Source organism: Perissodus microlepis, chromosome 20, assembly GCF_051167445.1.
Source record: "Perissodus microlepis isolate ML-2025 ecotype Zambia chromosome 20, ASM5116744v1, whole genome shotgun sequence".
NCBI lineage: Eukaryota > Metazoa > Chordata > Actinopteri > Cichliformes > Cichlidae > Perissodus > Perissodus microlepis.
This window is the reverse complement of record NC_140480.1, coordinates 2,357,260-2,376,692: the sequence shown is the minus strand read 5'-3', so window position 1 is coordinate 2,376,692 and position 19,433 is coordinate 2,357,260. Positions and strand designations below refer to the sequence as shown.

Here is a 19,433-nt window from a genome sequence, read left to right as displayed (position 1 = left end):
AAATTATTATTATTAACAGATATATTCCAGCACACAAGGATACTACTTATATCACATACAGTTAGCCTCATAATCAGGCATAATGCTAAGTATTACTGATGTATTAATAATATTTATCTCATATTATAGCTTATATGATAATGAATATCACTTTACAAAATAAAAGTGCTTTGCTTTGATTTAAAAAAATATGATATAACTTAAGTTTTATACTTTAAGCTTATATTATACACCTTTAAGTAAAATTGTACAGAAAAACCTTGTAGTGAAGTTGTTTTAGGCTTCACTGGGGAGCAGGATTATACTCTTATCCTATGCTGAAGTTTAGCATACAGGCCTAAGGCTATGTCCTTATTTTCCTTACAAAATAAACTTAAGCCCTCTTTGAAGCATTGTCAACAGTGTCCTTTTTTCTTCATAAATGTCGCTTTTAGCCTTTTTACTCGTCTTATCAGTTTAAATGATTACAGGCTCATGTTGATGTGCCTTATGCACTGAGGCCGCTGCGCAATCCCATTGTCATAATCCAAAGTCCAACTATTGCAACAACATGCAGCAACTTCAACTACGGAAAGCACTGGAAAAGGATTTCTCTGGATAAGGATTTGAAATTATGGGCTCAGTAAGTAACCAACTCTTTTTTAAAATACAATTTGGATGTATAAGAACAGCAAATATCTTCGATCGATCAGAAAAGATAGTTGCACTCTTTGTCAAAAATGGCATGTTTTGGCTCACATAATGAGTTGAGTAAAACTAACAATACACAGCATGAGCTAAGATAAATCCCCTTATATAATATATTATTTAACCAGGGAAGTGGATAGCAGAGATTAAAAATCTGAGTGTCCTGGCAAAGACCAACAGACAGATCACAGAGGAGGGTGTAACACAGTATAGTTATGAAACTAAATAAATAAATAAAATGTTAGCAGGCGATGTAAGCGCATGGGATTAAAGATCAAAGCCAATAAATTATAAGATGAACATTTTGATTTTAATTATTTGATTAAAGTATAATATAATTATAAAACACTGATGGAGGTTTGGAGGTATAACTAACACTTTTTGTTACTCTATTGCAGGTATGTATCAAGGATGACTAATATTCACCTGTACAGGAGGTAATCTACTGAGGCCTCATGGTAAAAAGTATAATTGTTGCCTACACCCTGTGGGCAGTAGGTGGGCCTTTGGGCCTTCACCATTTGTACTTAGGTAGAGACACCCATGCTCTGCTATGGATGCTAACACTAGGAGGATTTGGATTTGGGTGGGTCAGGGAATTTATACGCATCCCTGCTTATGTTAGTGAGGCCAATCAAGAAGGAAATAAAGAGAGAAAAAGGCCTCCCACCTCAATCCCTCCTGTGAGTCCTGTCAGATTTGCAGGACAGGTGTGTGTTGGAGTCTACTTTGGCACTGTGGCCATGATAGGACTGAACTCCCTCAGTTTCTTCTACTTCATTGTGTTGCCTTTATGTGTGGGTGCAGGGGTGCATCTGGTGTCCAATGTTGGCCAGCAGACATCCGATCTCCAAAAGACTTTGACTTCTTGTCTCGCAACCTCCCTGCTATTCTATGGCAGCACATTATCTCCTCTTCCTATAAGCTTGGCTGCCAGTGTCGCTGCTGCAAAGCACCGCACGTTCAAACCTCCACGGACACCTGGGAGCAAACAGAAATTAGGTGGGCTGGTTACACCAATCTGAGATGATTGGATGATTTCACTATGCACGTCGATAATAATCATTCAGTGATTCAGTTTTAAGTGGCTTCCTGAAGTTAAATATTTTTTGTTCCAACCTCAGGTCCACGGCTTTATAGGATCGGTCTAGGTTGGCTGGCCTTCTCTGCCCCGCTGGCTTACTGTATTTTCCACAACACCACAGCCACCCTGTACTATCTGTCTGACTCTATAGCAGCACTGCTGGATATTTTCTGGTTCCTGCCTTGGCTCAGAAGTGTGTTGGAGTACCTTCTTTTAATGCCATATCGGATATTGTGTGTGCTTACTGGAGGAGGGTACTATGAAGATGCCTGGAGGAAGGTGCTAGAAATACTGCTCAAAGAATACACTGAGAGAGAAAAAGAGGCACTGAAGGTAAGAAATGCATGCTGTAAATAGGTCTACATTTTCTGCTTGCCATTTAGCCCGTTTCATCTGGATTTATTGTATTTATGTTGCAGATATTGTCTCTGGGAGCAGAGGCCTCTCTTGAGGAGATATCCCGAAGTTATAGGGAGCTGGCCAAGAAGTGGCATCCAGACCACAACCCTAGCAAGGATGCTGAGGAAATATTTGTGAAGCTCCAGGAGGCTTATGAGGTCCTTCTACGTTGGCACAGGCCCAATCAATTCAATTAGTTGCCTTTTGTTCATTAAGGGCTTGCTTGGTTGTCATTATTTTTTATTGTTCATGAAAAAATAAATCAAGGGCACGCACAGACACTTAGACTTTGTGGTTTATAACACTTATCGACTGTGTGTTTCACAGCTGTCCAGTCCATTATTCAATTCTGGACCAAGCAGCAGTTTGCTGCCACCTTCTGGAGCTAAAGATGAAGTGTAATTGTAAACCACCTCCTGATAACAATTTTCACCTGCTTTTATTTTAATATCTGCTTGCTTTCTGTAAGACGCGTGTACATGTACTGTTTATACAGGCGCACTGTTTTTTTGTTTTTTATTAAACATTTGAGGGTCACTCAGCGTATTGCATCAAGTATTTCACAAAATATATTCATGCGCAGCAGCAATTTGCGGTGCAGAGTCCGACATGATCTAAAAGCACACATTTCACCCTCATTATGACCACAACTCCGCAAAGAAGACACGCATCGATGAATTCGGCAATCACCGACTCAGGAGCTCTGTTGTACAATTATTTGGTCTGTATCCCAGCATGGGCCCGGAAGTTGTTTGGGATTCCGATTCCCAGGTAAAAAAAAAAAAAAGAAAGAAAGAAAGAAAAAAAAAGAAAAAAATCCCGGAGATGCTGTCGCCGCCTGGGAAAACAAACAGCTATTCAGACAATTAAAAGGAAAACATCGATCGGTCGCCAGGTAAGGAAGAGGCTCGTGGACTCCGCTGCGGCTCTTGGTAAGACCATCCATCGGTGTTAATTTGGAGGTACGGCATGTTTTTTAGTAGTTGGTAGGGTGAATGCCATTTGTCGTGTGGTCGGGTGCCATAGCAACGGCTCATGAGAAACATTGTATAGCCCAGGCCAGTTTTGACGTGCTCAGTGTTGGATGACAGCCGCGTTCATGCGGAGGATGTGGACAATCGCAACTCTTGCAACAAATTGCCGTTGTGTCTCGTTGTTGTCTCGACCGTCCGCCAGCCGATTGTTGTCAGAACTAAGCAAATCCCGCGAGCAGCTAAAACAAGTAGCTACCCTGCGTGTGGAGAGCCATGGCAGTTATTTGTAAATGCAGGAATATGTTTTATTGCACATAGTAGCTCGGGTTGGGGCAGCAAGGTTTGTCAAGCAAGGGGCGGCAATGGTGCGCGTCCCTTATTTTTTTCTATTATTCTTTTTCTTTTATTTATTTTTTATTTTTTTAATCGCCGTGCCCTGGTGTGACTGGCGCGTCTCCCGGCTGCATCAGCGCCTGTTGCTCCCCATGCACGGCCAATGACAGGATATTAATTTTTTTTTTCCTGTGATGTGTTGTCTCCGCCCCCCCTCCCTCCACGATCACTCCAAAGTCTCCTCTGTCCACTGCTGTCATCCATTTGAGCAAAAGGTGCAGCCTTGAACGTCTTGTGCTTTTGCTTATCTCGTCTTTGAAATTGTGTTCATCGTTACAGCATCGCCTATTCTGGTCAATGACAGTGAGCACAGGCTACTGTATGTCTGAAGACGCTGTAACTCAGCAACGCCTGTGTAGTCTGGTCTTGGTGTAGTCTGCATACCTCACTTTATTTGCTGTGTAACAATCGTTTTATGGAGGCCTGGCATAGATTCAGCCTACTGCATCATCATCATCATCATCATCATAAAAATAATAAGTGCAAATTGACAAACTTGATCCATCAATAAAAAATAATATTGTAACTATGTTGTATCTCATACATAATGCAATGTAATACAGCATAATGCTATATAACTTCAACATTGTAATGTAATCTAATATACATACAGTGCACTGTTAGTATCAAATCAGGCACATAGTCTTGTTGTGGTTGCACACTGGAATGCCTCATAGTTAAAGCCGCGGCAGCTATCCTCTCTACTTCTGCGAGCTTTAACTCCTCCTTCAGCTCTCTTGGCCATAAATGTGGAGCCTCTCATAGTCATTTGCTTGGCGGAGAAGAATCGAAAGGATACAGACATCGTAGGGGAGACCTGAAGTTTACTATAATACTTTGTCATTTTTTTAAGTGACCTTATTAGAGAAAGCATACATTTATTTATTTATTTTTGAACCATATTCTTGAAGCAACAGGCTGTTGTGTAAAAGTACATTTTATATAATTATCCAAGGTGTGATACAGCATTTTTACAGGAGTGCAATTTCAGTCTGTTTGATTCAGAAATTATAACTATGAATGGCAAACTATAGTATTTACAGTCTGCCTTTAAACTGTATTTCTGTAGGCATCTGGTGAGAGAATGAATGCTGATGACTGCAATGGACGCTCATACACACAAGGTAATTGTAGATATAAAGGAAAAACTACTGTACGCTGGTGTGTGCTGTCTACAGACTTTCATGTTTACTTTAATAACGTGGGCATATTTGTATTTCAGGTAATGGAGGAGAATCATCAACAGAACAGGATTTTTATGGCGGGCTGCAGGGCCCTTCTGCGAGATCTCCAAACAGTCAGCAGTCCTCACCACACCGCTCCCTTAGTGGTTAGTTATCATTCCTTTGTTACATTGCAGCCATACGGTTGTATAGAATACCTTTTTCATGTTACATAAGTAAGTAAATATATATCTCTTCCTCTCCTTCTCTCTTTACAAAGCAAACTCCATCAAGGTTGAGTTGTGCAGTGATGACGAGTCATCAGGTGCTCCAAAGCCCGAGAAGAAAGAGGCTGTGAGGATCGACGGCGGGAATAATGACCGGGGAGACCCCATGGAAGAAGCCACTGCAGAGTTCGCTGGGGCTGGAAGAGACCTAGCAAGCATATACAGTGAGATGGCCAGTCCAAATTCGGCTTCACCAGGACCTATCAGGTTGCCCAATGGGAAGCTCCAGTGTGAGGTGTGCGGGATGATCTGCATTGGACCTAACGTGCTGATGGTGCACAAGCGTAGCCACACAGGTAAGAAAAAAAAGAAAACACCCCCCTCCCCCCCAGCAAGGCAGTTTTTAAATAAATGAAAGACAAGTATCAGTTGAGTGCAATGCCCAGTGGGATTTGCCTCTCACATCCTCTTTCCATCCATGTGTTCACAGGGGAGCGACCATTCCAGTGTAACCAGTGTGGAGCTTCCTTCACCCAGAAGGGAAACCTGTTGCGCCACATTAAATTGCATTCAGGAGAGAAGCCTTTCAAATGTCCCGTTTGCAATTACGCTTGCCGTCGGAGAGATGCACTGGCTGGACATCTGCGCACACATGCAGGTAAATGAGTGACCTCCCAGACAGCAAAATTATTCTTCTTTAACACTTGAGCCAGATTGTCAAGTGCTACACTCACATCACATATGGACAGTTTGGAATCTACATACATAATCTGGCCAGACAACTCTGGTGGATAGCATGGAGAACAGCCAGAATCAGCTGAGAGCTCTGGGCTTTTATAGCCATACAACAGCACCTAACACATCATATCCAGTCCATGGAGAGATTTTTTCACAAATGTACTTGTTTAGTTATTGTTGCTGCAAAGTAATACGATTCCATAGCGTGAACACGTGCAATGTGTGACACAGAGGTAAGCAGTAAAAGTGGAGCTCTATTAGAAAGGTCCATTTCCCCCTTCTTTCTATCTCAGAGGAAATAGGTCTTTATGAGAGTTTTCTGTAAAACACATGACAGAAAATGACATTTAACAGTATCAAAACAGGAAATCCTGCTGGTGCTCTTGAACAGATATTCACAGGTGTTCAAGTACAGTCTTGTTACAGTAGGTCTTGGTCGCTCTCCTCAGGTCTCAAAAGGTTCATTTTCAAAGAAAAGATGATTACAAACTGGATTTCAGTGAATTGACGTCAGTCTTTCCGACAGCTTACTAGGGTGGAACCTTGCGGTAAAGGTTTAGGCGTTTTTTTCTGTCAAGTAACATAGGTCAGTTTCAGGAATTGCTAGTCAGGGGGGAAATCCAAACCTTTTTTTCATTCAAAAAAATTCCCCCAACTATAAATAAATAAACAACAATTAGTCCTATATTTATTCAACAAGTTCCACCAGCTATGGCAACTTATTAGCTATTCTAGATGAAATCAATATAATGTTTTTTTCTTTGAATTACAGTTCCTTCTCCGACGGTGGGAAAACCTTTCAAGTGCAGCTACTGTAGCCGCAGCTACAAGCAACAAAGCACACTGGAGGAACATCTGGAGCGCTGCCATACTTATCAAAAGAGTCTGGACCAAAAGGCGGTTGTCAACACACAGACAGCACAGGGTAATACATGGCATATAACATAAAACTCACTATTGTTACATAAAACTAACTAATTTCTGACTTCATGCATATTGTAAATGCCAGCTTAGCATATTTATACACATCATTTGGCAATAGATTAATGTTTGACTGATGTTTTCTGTTTGTAGGTGAAGAGTCAGTAAATATGGGGACAGCTATTAAACCTGCACTCCAGCCAACCAATGACAAAATCCAGTTTGTGGATCGACTGGCTATAAGCATCACGAAACGTAAGAGGTCAACGCCACAGAAGTTTTTGGGTGAGTTTTTTTTTTGAGTGAAGTAGAAGTAGAAATATATTAGTAAGCCTATTCTTATTCTGTTGGATATCTTTGTTATGTTTCTACAGTACAAGTGACATATATTTTTAGCTTCATAAGAGCTAAGCAGTTTTACATCCTTGTGCCAAATGGAGACACTGGGATTCAGTTGTGCCAAGACAGCTGGTCAAATCTTTTTTTTAATAATTTGGGGGACGCTTTGCTTCAACCGATATTTCTTCTTTTCATAGGCGAAAAGCACATGCACCTTGACCCACCCGAAGCACCTTACGAATTGTCGTCTGGCTCTGAAAAAGAGGGAGACCTCATGACTTCACAGTCTGTTGGCAACTCAACTGTGCTAGCCAGTTCACAGCTACACTGTGCCAGGGCTAAAGGTGAGAACCACGAGTCGCCTGCTCTGTCTCAGCTCCATCCCACCTTCCTGTCTGAGCTCCGCACAGTCATGGGTTCCATCGGCAGCAACGTGACCCCTCATGGCCCTCGGGCCCATGGCGGTGGTGGGCTGGCACCAATGTCTCTCGGCCTGGCTGTGCGGGAGGCAGGTGAAGGCCGCGATGACCAGCCGACAGCACACAGCCACACCACCTCACCCAACGGCTGCCCCGACTCCACAGACACAGAGAGCACAGCAGAAGAGCAGAGCACAAGGGCTGCTGCCCCGACAAGTACCTCCAACAACCACCACCTCCACTACCAAACCTCAGCACTGCCCCGCAGCCATCCCACTTCCAGCCCCAGCCAGGCCAAAGACTTGGACCCAGAGTGGGAGAGAGCGTGTCCTGTGCCCCCCACCATAGTAAAGAGGAGCCCTGGCTCACCCATTTCTTCCAGGGACACTGTGCAGGTGTTAGACCGGGAAGGCAGGCAGGTGCGCTCCTTCCACTGTCGGCATTGCCGCATCCTCTTTCTGGACCATGTCATGTTTACCATCCACATGGGCTGCCACGGCTTCCGCCAGCCATTCGAGTGCAACATCTGTGGCCACCGCAGCCAGGACCGCTACGAGTTCTCATCTCACATCAGCCGTGGAGAGCACCAGGTGGGCTGAGGAGAGGGGACGCTGGCAGGATGAGGAGAGGTGACTGCTGCTCTATAAAGTTGTTGGCTCACGTTTGTTCTGCACCAGATCAGTTGCTTTAAATCCTGTGTGATTTTATTGTAAGAGAATTTATTGTACCAAGGCAGACGCGAGTGAAGAAACTTAGCACTGCACCAGTCAAAGTTTAGCAGAGACAAATTACGATTGATTGCACTCCCATATCAAATCATACTGCAAAACCCCTGGTTTTGCTTTAAAAGTGCCTTCTTTGGGGATTTCCTCTTAAGTGAAAAAAAAAATTAGGGGGGGTCTGGTGCTCAAAAATCTTGACTAGCCATCTTTTCCTAAGTGATTTTAAGTAGTTAGCACTTTTAGGAGATGCGGTTAAGAAAAACATGGCATGTACATTTTAAGAAATATATTGCTTAGCGTGCACTAAGAGCTTCATTTTTGTTGCTGCGGAGGGTATTTTGTGAATTGTGTCAGGTACGCTTAATATGCACTGAGAGCTTTGTGCCTCTATGTTCAGGAGGAGCTTTGGTCACAGACAAAGCACAGAAAGGGATTGCCTTAACTCCTACAGTGGTGCGCTGCTGTAGGAATACATATTGTTTACAGCATGGTTTTAACAGTTTGTGGAGTCAACTCAAAGGAAAATCGAAGACGAAATGAACTCAAAAATGGGAGTTCAGGGCTGAATTATAGCTAAAAAGTAGTTGGCTTTGGATTTTAAAGTGAGCCTTAGAAGACTGGTGCAGATCAGACCATGAGCCATGCAGTGTACATTAAGAGCCCGACTGAGATAGCCCAGGGTGCTATACCTATACAGGATTGCACTTTTAGGTTCCCTGCTTATATATGAACATCTTTGCTGAAGCACTTGATGGCTTTTACAATTTTTTTTCTTGATTGTTCGACTGCACTGATGAATCGCATATTACTCACAACAACTGGTCCTCTAATTTGCAACGCCAGTATATTTCTAACGAAGCCGGCCTTCTACAGAGTCCTACAGCGGTCTGCACTCAAGTTTGCTGCATTGTGTGACTGATAATTAAATATCAGTTCAACTAAAACCATCCTTTTGTGGTTTCGCGCTCAGCGGTTAAAGCTGAGATTTTAGACAGTTTCCATAATATAAGTGAGTTAATAAATTATTTAAAAAATAATTAACAACGAATCACTTTGGATATGTTCAGTTGTCACTTGTGGTTATCTATTTAGTGTTGTTTGTTTCAGCCTTGGTGTATTTAATCAGCTATATTCCAAAACTTATCCAGCATATTCCTCAAGTCCATGAAATGTTACCTCCTGCTTCTTTATAGCACCCAAATACCTTATTGCTACAGTATGGTGAGTTATCTGACAATGTTAATATTGGGAACATGAATGAGACCAAACTCAGTATTCTTACTTGTTATTGTGGGTTTGCTGCTTCATAGTTTTAACTTGATTTCCTTTAATAGCAAGCAAAATGTACTTGAAACTGTTAGAGAAAAAAAGTAAATCTAAAAATGCACTTGGTTTGATAAGTAGAGAAACGTGTGTGTGTGTGCGTGTGAATGGAATATAGCATGTGTGCTCGTCATTTTCTGCTTTTATCTAAATTGTGAATTATTTTTGAAATGTGAAGTAATTTCAAGAAGTGAAAGTGAGGCATGGGTTTTTGTCTCCTTGTGTGGACTCAATGTTATACAATATTTTGTGAATGATGTAACATGACAAAACACTTTACCTCAAAGTTCAAGATGTACAACTGCCTCATTATTTAAAAAAAAAAAAAGTCATGTTGCTTTCAAAGATGTTCTTGCAGTTACAAATGCGCGCCCCTCGATATTCTAAAAAACTTTTTACTGTCAATAAAGTTACATTTATTGTAAATGGGATTTTTACATTCTTTTTTCCTCTCAAGAATATCTTCTTTTAATCTTGAACAATAATGGTACAATACAGATTTGAACTACAAAATGACAAAGATACACGTTATCCTTTCTAGTGGCGAGTTTAATATTTTATCTATTACAGCCGTGTTCTTTTGGATACAAATCAAATTCAGATCAGACTATATTAGACATATACAATACATTTAGCGAATATGTACAGTGTAGTTTCAATACAATTTAACTTGACACGATTTACATATGTTTGTATTAACCAGTTTAAATGTTAATCTGAGGCGTGTATTCACCATTTGAGTGAATCGCAATCCGCTGGTGAAATGTTGCTTTCCAGAATTGTTTGATGCAAGTAGATTGTAATGTGAATTCTTTAATTCATTATTTCTAACGGGTGTTTGTGTGGGGGGCTAATTTAACTAATTTAACTACGTCGATGTCGTTTTGCAAAACTTCTGAGCTTTATCTAAATGCCTTCATTCTTCAAAATGTCTGAGTTTGGATGTTGTAGATCTTAAATATTTCCAATCGCTTAACAGATCCAGAGGTTAAATATAGTGTCTGCTCTACCTGGGCTGAAAACTAGTTGCCCTATAATGGGCTATGTTGTGACAGCGAGTTTGGGTTGTTTAAACGCATTTCTCACATCGCACTAAATTTTATCATATGCTTCTAAATAAATAAATTAAAAGCCAGCTTTTGAAGTGTTTCGTGGTGTCACATTTGAACAAAATCTAGGAGACTAGAACTGAGCAGCTGAAGTATGCAACACAAAACAAAAAAACATTTTCATCAGTGACTGACAGGATATGGCTTTATAGATTTATCCAAGGATGCACGCAATAATTATTTCTATAACGCTCATAGACAGCCACAGAGTGTTTTTCAGAGAAATAATCAAATAAAAAGAAGACGATGGGAGATGAAAGAAAAAACAAAAGAACATGGAATAAATAAAAAAAACTGCTCTAATTTAAAGCAAAAAAAAAAGAAAAAAGATATGCATTATAAATAAAAGTGGTTTTACGACAAATACGGGAATGAAAAGGCAGAAATGTAATATGCATTAAGCAGAACTGGTACAAACAGGTTACAAATACATTGTACTCGAGTAAACAGACACGTCTTAAGCTGACTTTTAAAAAAAGTCTCATTTTTGGTGAACGTCGTTGCTCTGCAGGTCAGGTGCCGTAGCCTCAGACGACTGTTCAGACACACTTGTTTTAACTGATCAAGAGAAACTGTAGAATTATTCATTTAACAATTATACTGAAATAGGTGTCATACCTGCCTTTTCGTATTTTAATATACACAGCAAGTTTCCATTTTAAATTTTAGGTATTTTTAGACGTATTAGCCTAATGGTAATATTTTATTGGTCTACTATTGGCAGGGAATCTGATCATTTAGCTTGACCGAATGACTGATAAAAATGACAGAATATACAATATGACATCTTGCAAGAAGCCACAAGCTCTGATGAAGAGTGTTAACATTCAAAATTTGGGAAAAAGGACAAATCAGTCTGTTCGGATTGTAAAGGACCATCAATTTTAATCAGCATCAAACACGAGCATCACTTAAAATTGTATAACCCAGGTGTTACAAAAACATGTGGATAGAAAGAACAATAATTTATTTATATAATTATAATTGTAATGTTTTATTAGTTTAGCAGCACAGGAGGTGCATTATATTGTACATTACAGAGTAGATTAACCCTCAAACACGTGTTTTTAATATTACTACATGACACAAAAAGTTGAATATTTTAGATTTAAAATCCAATACATGGCACTTTTTTCAGGGTTTTTTTCTGCCTTCATAGAGTAAGCAGTGTATTTTTTGTTTAAAGCACACCTGCAGCAGGTTTAAGTAGGGATAACCTTAAACATTACTGCTCTCTCCTCATGTGACCTTTGCGCCCATATCACAGCTCTTTGCTTTTCCTGTTTTAGGTTAGTTTTAACCTTTTCTGTCCTTTGCAGAAGGAAAATCTCTTTTGGCTGCTTGCACATACAAATTCCATGCAACTGAAACAGTATTTTTACTTAAATAAAAGCCAAACTTGACACTATAACTATACAAATAATAACATGACACAAACAATCAGTATGTGTGTCAAAATGTTTAAGTGCAAAGGATTAAATAATCCCGTAGTTAATGTTTTGTATAGATGTTTTTCTGTAAACTAATGTTAAAAGTAATAAACAAGATTTGAACTTATTGTTGGTAAGTTATCTTTTAACTTAAATAGATTATGCTCTGATGTGTACAGATTAAGTTATATGAGTTAATATAAGTTATTATTTTATATAAAAACTGCAACGCTCTCTATATACTGAGGGATATTGCTATAAAAGCAGAACAACAAAAAAAGGCAAATGTCATTGCACCCATAAACTCTCTGATGAAGGCAGTTGTTATGTTGAAGAAGAGTGCAGAGTGTCATTATTGACAGGTGGAGTTTTTGTCACTTAAACCCTTGACTGCATGTGCAGTTCAAAACCACTTCTTAGTTCTCCTCTCATTAGTTTTGTAATCTTCAGCTTTTAAATGGAAAAGATAAATACTACATCACCATGTCCACTAACCAAGCGCAGTATTTTGAATGCTTTAAAAATGGTTTTGATTTCATCAAAAATGCTTCCATGCATCAGTGCACAAGCTCTTTATGGAAAATTACCTGAAAAACATCATATATCTGTGGTGTGCAGTACAATTCTGAGAAAACAGTCTGAGAACAATACTTGAGCGAGTACTCTGCCTTATAGTGAATTTACAAAGAAATGCCACCTGTCTTCAACAGGAAGTTTTCAGTCAGCACTGTCATTTGATTCTCTATTATGGTTATTTATCACGTTTTTACCTACCTTACACACTTCCAGTAAATCACTACAGCTGTCTATTTGCATTATTTATATAATATATATAATTCAGACACATAATTAATCTGTGTTAACATTACGATGACTAATTAATTAATATAAATGCGAATATTAATTAGTCTAACCTTTATTTTTGTTACTTTTATTGTTATTGTTTGACAGTGCAGCTGAATATGAATTATTATCTAGCTAAACATCTCTGCTTTGTAAAACTGAGCTGATCTCAGAGTGAGCTCATTTTGGAGATACCTTGCAGACAGTTTGTGTTAACTATCTGCAAAAAACGTGATCTACTTGGGACATTTTGTGTTTTAAAGCTTCTTCCAGGAAGGTTACTAGCTTACCTTAGCATAGCCGGCTGGTGCAGACTGTAGCAGCTCTCCAAGGAGAAGGAGCTTCGGGCAATTCAGGTTTAAATTAACAACCCCTCTTTTAATAGATATGAAGGGTTTACAGCTAAATAAGTCATCCTACTGATTTATTTACGTTTTCACTTTGTCTGTTTTAGCCTGCTCTTTTCACAGTCATCAAGACATTTTGGATACTGTTCTGTTAGCTAATAGCTAACTTCATTGTGGTTAAGTTGGTTAGCACTATAGAGACAGTCCTGTCTCCTGAATGAAATCACCTCCTTCTGAATGTCTGTAAGATGAAGGAGATGGTGGTTGGCTCCCTGGAGGAAAAACTGTGAATAAGCCCATTAAAAACATGGCTGATGAGGTGGAAACAGTGGACAGCTACAGGTATTTGGGAGTTCACTGAATGACAACGTGGACTGGAGGACCAGCCGTGATGCTGTGTACAAGAAGAGGATGACCAGACTCTATTTTCTGGGATAGATATTGATACTGATACTGGATACTGGAGATCTTCCACCAGTCTGTGGTAGTGAGTATTTCACTGCTGTCTGCTGTGGGTGCAGCATCAGTGCCAGAGATGCCAGCAGATGAAAAAACTAATCAACAAGACTGGAATCATAAGTGACCAGAATCTGGGGGTGTTTGAGTCAGCGAGAGACAGGAGGTCACTGAACAAACTGCTCTCCATCACACCACACCCACTCCATTCCACATTACTGAGGCAGCAGCTTACTCTCTCTCAGATGTACGTTTCCTGGCTGCCATTAAGAATTCTTCAGAGAACCAGTCCACCTGTTCTCTGTGAAGCTGTACAACAGGTTGTGACAAGTGAACACACCTTTCTGTATCAAACCTTCCTGGTTCTCTTTCTGGGATGTATAAAGTACATATTATTTATGATGAGCATTTGCACTACAAATCCAAGCATTCATTGCTAGATTGATCACTGTTGTATATAAAATTCTGCGCTACCTCACACTGTAGTCTTATTTTTATTGTAGACTATCCAATTTATACTAAAATTAATTTTAGGATAAATTAAATATCTTTCTATCTATCTATGCAGAAGAGCATCTCTGAATGCAAAAGTCAATCCTTGAAGTAGATGGGCTACAGCAGCAGAAGACCACACTATGTGCCTCTCATGTCAGCTAAGAACAGGAAACTGAGACTACAATTCACACGGACCCGCCAAAATTGGACGGTAGAAGATTGGAAAAATCTTGATGAGCCTTGTTGTTGCTGACTACGTCCATCCCTTTATGGCCACACTGTACCCACCTTCTAATTGCTGCTTCAAGTAGGATAAGATGTTAAAGTTCAAATCATCTCACTGTACTCAAATACGCTTTAGAGTCACCAGATCTACGTTCAATAGCGCATCTTTGGGATGTGATGGAACAGGAGATCGCCAACATGGATGTGCAGGAAATCTCTGTCATCATGTCAACGACAGCTTCATTGACATGATGCTATCGAGTCAACATGGGCAAAAATGCCTTTAGTTTTCCACTGTTGAATCTGTGCTGTGAAAATCTAAGGTAGTTCTAAAGGTTAAAGGGGGTCCAACCTGGTACCAGCAAGTTTAAGTGTCAGGCGAGTTATATTATCAGAATATTATCAAGTTAATTGAACAAACCAAATTAAAGCTTGTAATTTGGAAATGTCGTCACTAGATGGCAGTGTTTATCAATTTCCAGGTCAGCACAGCTCATTGACGCTTACATGATTAGAATGGCTTTTGTTCCTTAAGGGTACTTACTGTCTTAAAGCATTCGTCATAACAGATGACCTATGAAACCAAGCACTAAAGAAAAGACATGCACAAAGACATGTTATTCTTAGCTTTCTCACATTGTGCCTCAGTGCAGAGGTTCATTTCAAAACCTAGTTCAGACATGTATTCTAACCCAGGATGTGATCAGCAGTCACATTTGACATCTGTGCATTCACGCTGAACAAATCATAAGAAAACCATCAAGTTTTTTTTCTTTTATTTTGTCACAATCACAGAGCGTCCAATCCACAGAATCACCTCAGAGACACGATAGGTCAAGAGCACTGGTTCAGTTTCTTCAGGCAGATATGTTTATCTTCCTTTATGTGCCTTTAACATTTATTTTCCAAGGTCTCCATGGAAGTACACTTCCACAGATTTAAACTTAGGCTAGTGTGTAGGGAAAACAGCAATTCACCTGACTTGCAGGTTTTCACAAGTCATCCATCTTCTAAAAAGTGAATCAAGCTGCTGTCAAACAAAGCTGTTTCTATCCCAGAAGATTTATGATCAGAATCATCTGTTTGCAAGAAAGATGGGTAGCTGGTAGCCCATCAAAATCAGAATCATTATTCCATCAAGCTAACACACCCATTTGTGTTCTAAAAGATCCAGATGCCAGAAAACATTGCGACTAGCGCCAAGTAAAGCAAAAGTGTCTTCCCACATGCTTGCTGTTCAGAGAAGCTCCTCACTGCAGCTGTACCCTCAACAAGCGACAAGATGCATGTGGTATTAATTAATGCTCTTATTGTGCCATTTCACTTAGGCTAAGAATGTGTTTATGGAGCAGATGAGTGTCGAGCAAGGTCACATTCAGGTGTTCTCAGGGTGTAATTATTCTTTCAATATTCAAGACGGCGTTGTTGGTTCAGGGCCTTTCATGCCAAACGATGACATTTAAAGCTCAATTATCTTCATTTAAATTTGCACCTTGGGTATTGCATGTCACGAAGATGCGATATTCAATGTCTCTAAACCAAATAGCCGGGCCACACGTTACAATCAGCAATAAAATGATATGCATTTAAAAGCCCCCGAGGACCTTTTCAGAGTGTAAAAAGTATTGAAAGGTTGCTGGCACATTTTGTAGGATAGCTGTGGCTCTGGAAGTGATTAGACCTCAAAGGTTGGGTGAATATATTGCAGAGAGACAGAAGCGGGTGGGAGTAGTATCTTGTGTGTGTTTTAAGTGTGACACGATGAGAGAATGTGTGTGTGTGTGTGCGTTTGTTTCGAGTGAGCAAGAGAAGGAGACTGGGGCGGTTCTCTTATGCAAGCAGTTCTCAGTATGAATGTAGATTGGAAGATGTGTGGCTCCTGTGGTTGGCTGTCCCCTGTGTCACTGCCTTTAAAAAACACTTGCCAAGAGAAATGTCTTCTTTACAGGCTTTGGCTGCCAGATGCTGGGGATAATGGATAGGACTGCAGAGGGAAAGATGGAGAGGTGCGCTCAGCCAGCCACACAAACACCAAAGTGCACACATACACGTAACACAAACACGTGCACGCTAGCAGACTTTGTGGGCAGCGGTCCCCTGTAGCGCTGAAGTAAGCTGTGAATAATTCATCTTCAAGTCACTGTACGACTGCCACACATGCATTCTGTTACACACAGGGGAAGTGTTAGGCCTAGTAAGGCATGTCATACTAAGTAGTAAGTGAATGAGCATGCAGATTGGGCACGCTTTCAGAATCCAGAGGTGCCACGTTTTGTTGACGTGGGTAAAACACAATGGCAAGGAATAGCTGTGTGTGTCTATGTCTCTGTATGAAGCTGTGAATGAACACATGGGGCGCCAATGTGTGAATGTCAACGTGTGTCTGTGAGCGGGATAGCCGGTGACACAGGAATGTGTCATAGTTCCTGCAAGCCACCCAGCTCCAAAACTGCAGCAAATAAACATTCCTCTGCTGCTGTGTCAGTGCTGGAGCGCTCGCCCACTGTCGCTGTAAAACACAGCTCGGAATTAAAACCAAAAGCAGGGCACTTCTTCTTTTTGTCCCCAAGAGTATTACTAGAACAGAGATAATTAGCACATGCCGTCAAAAATGTCTCAGTGTTGTTTATTGATTCAAATGAGGCCATGCTGGGCCTCAGACAATAGCCTGCAGACAATAAAACAAGCTGACTCATCTGGTTAAGTGAAGAGCAGTAAATTGCTCCATCCGTGCTGTGGTCACTCAGATTTCATTGATCTCGCACTTAGGCAAGTAAAAGAAATCCAGCAGCGGACAGTTTCGCGAAGATACGTTCGGATGAGGAGAAGTGTTAACGTTCAGCGTAGCCAGACACGTCTCGGTGAAGTTTATCACTGGCTTGTCTGTTTGATTTAACTGAATGTGTGCTTCATCCATGCTGACAGGTGAAATTATGCACAGGCTCGTGTTGTGTCACATGGATTCCACCACAGTTTGTGCTCATGTTTCATGTGGATCTCAGAGCTGAAATGTTGCTGCGCTGTACCCGTACATTGTCAGATGTCTGTAAACATATTCTACTGTTGGTTGTCCTTTCCCAAAGTCTTTCCCTATCATTACGGCTCTGTTTACGGGAGCTCTTACAGTGTTTGCTAGCATATTGTCTCCCCTGGAGTACGGTGCGGTTTAAAGTCGCACTCTGACGCACAGTTTTCCATCTGAAACGCTTAATTTCAGTGGGACACAGTCTGACATGGCACTTTATCTGTTTGTTGTCACATATCTGGCTTTGCCAGGTTAACCATTCACAGATGTGTAACGAGAGAGTTTTACTTTTTCTTGTTCCATAATGGTTCTCACAGAATCATTGCCTGTGCATTTCAAATGGTACCTAAAGCTGGACGTCAGTGGTTTAGATTAACTTAGGGACACTTTTTGGTGTTTAGTTAGAGGTGATGTTCCATGGTGGTGAGGTTTTCATCTCAGGAGTTTTGAGGTTTAGCAAAGAATTTAATATCAACAAAAAATGGGCCAGCAGAGAAAAAGCCATCAAGCCAAGACAATCCAGAGGCCCTGCAGTGTGCGTATGCGTGTGAGCGTGTTGATAGCTCAAAATATATTATCACCCCAAGCACGTTCATTCATGTGTGTTCACATGCAGGAGGCCGCAATTGAAAACATTTTTTACACGTGTGAAGAGGCCTATTAAACACACACAGACCCCAATACACTTTTATATACACACACATATATATATATGTGTGTGTATATAAATATATATATATACATGCTGCACAGTTATATCCCTCCCACCTTAACTGCAGGGCTAGTTCTCCAGCTCACGCCATAGGGGCACTGAGCCTGACCACAGACATCATACTGATTGCTCACCATGGTCGAGTGGTCTGTCCACATTCCCACCCTGATTCACTATGTGCACAAAACCCAACAACGGAAAACAGTGGTTTGAGAGTGTCTGAAAGTTTGCGGACAGCAGTGAGCGTTCGCTGTGTCTCTCCTAAATCAGTCCTCTTCTCATGTCTTCCACTGGCCCACCGCACACCCCAGAAACATGGGAACAAGCGAACGCAGGCTCAAAGCGATGTTTTGGAACTGAAGCGAGAGGAGACGCACAAACAGGACGCTCGAGCTTGTATATTTGCTGGGGTGAATCTAACCTTCCCTCCTCTCCTGTGTGACAGGTTGTGGAAGGCCAGAAGATGATGAAGTGATGGAGATGTTAGGAGGCCACGGCCATTGTGATGCTGGGTGGCTGTTACTCCGGAGCTGCCATCTGGCGAAAAGGTCAGTTGCTAGGGGATGATTCTTCTCCTGGACCGTGTCTGCCTCCCAGCTGCCATCCACACACCCACACACGCGCACACACTGGCTCGACTGTGTGCACAAACTTAACACATGCGCACACGCATGCTCTTTTTTTTTTAGCACTTCCTAGAATCCTGAATTGAATCTGAGTAAATTTGACCCACTACACTGACCGCTATTAATCCACTTGGTAGTTTTCTGCAAGTCTGAGTTCTTTATTTAATATCCGAGTGACGAAGCTGTAATTGCACATCTTGTTACATAATACCCCTGTGGTCACCTAATGGCACCAAACTCAATTCTTCTGATTATTACACAAGCTTGATATGGGTGTCTCTATAATAACAATGCCCCAAATTAATTTCAAATTGACCCATAATTGAATGCTAGGATTACAATGAGACATGTAGCGAGCACAGAAATCAAATCACTACTGCGTGCCAGACTCATGCCACACCGCACTGTCAATCACAAGCACTGTAAACAGCCTTTCATTCAGTGCCGTGGCCCACCCCAATTATAAATTATTTATCATGCTGCCTTCGAATTAACAGCCAACTCCACCCAACAGGCCAAACATTTTTCCTAGCTGTAGCAGGAATTTTAATATGAAGCTGCTGTGCCTTCAGTATGCCATGTTTCTTGCATGTGACCTGCTTGCTGGATTTGTGCACGTGTTCTCGTGGCTGTCAGGTTAGTTGCAGGCAGCGTGGCTTTTTAATTCTCGTTATCGAGTTACATAATTAGCAAAATTGCCCCATTAACCTTCACCCTTTAGCCTGCTGTGGCCTGTTATGATACTACCCAGAGATACTTTTTTTTTCTTCATAAAA

General features: G+C 40.9%; 2 protein-coding genes across 6 annotated transcripts; both read left to right on the top strand.

The window, feature by feature from the left end:
* The first annotated feature begins 394 nt into the window (after positions 1 to 394).
* dnajc22 (DnaJ (Hsp40) homolog, subfamily C, member 22) lies at positions 395 to 2,788 on the top strand. Its single transcript, XM_084916731.1, has 4 exons — positions 395 to 622; positions 1,086 to 1,689; positions 1,812 to 2,104; positions 2,191 to 2,788. Exons 2-4 carry the CDS (start codon positions 1,143 to 1,145, stop codon positions 2,365 to 2,367), a joined length of 1,017 nt encoding a protein of 338 aa, XP_084772857.1. The 5' UTR covers positions 395 to 622; positions 1,086 to 1,142; the 3' UTR covers positions 2,368 to 2,788.
* A 163-nt stretch (positions 2,789 to 2,951) lies between these two features.
* ikzf4 (IKAROS family zinc finger 4) lies at positions 2,952 to 18,562 on the top strand. Of its 5 annotated transcripts, XM_084916720.1 has the most exons (9): positions 3,140 to 3,752; positions 4,607 to 4,661; positions 4,760 to 4,867; positions 4,981 to 5,283; positions 5,418 to 5,585; positions 6,438 to 6,590; positions 6,740 to 6,871; positions 7,123 to 7,973; positions 18,477 to 18,562. In XM_084916720.1, the coding sequence occupies exons 1-8, from the start codon at positions 3,672 to 3,674 to the stop codon at positions 7,941 to 7,943; spliced, it is 1,821 nt and encodes a 606-aa protein (XP_084772846.1). In that variant the 5' UTR covers positions 3,140 to 3,671; the 3' UTR covers positions 7,944 to 7,973; positions 18,477 to 18,562. The 5 variants fall into 5 exon arrangements, with proteins under 5 accessions (XP_084772848.1, XP_084772847.1, XP_084772849.1 ...); XM_084916722.1 differs by lacking the exons at positions 3,140 to 3,752; positions 18,477 to 18,562 and adding an exon at positions 2,952 to 3,132 and having other exon boundaries at positions 7,123 to 9,815; XM_084916721.1 differs by lacking the exons at positions 3,140 to 3,752; positions 18,477 to 18,562 and adding an exon at positions 2,955 to 3,102 and having other exon boundaries at positions 7,123 to 9,815.
* The last annotated feature ends 871 nt before the right edge of the window (positions 18,563 to 19,433 follow it).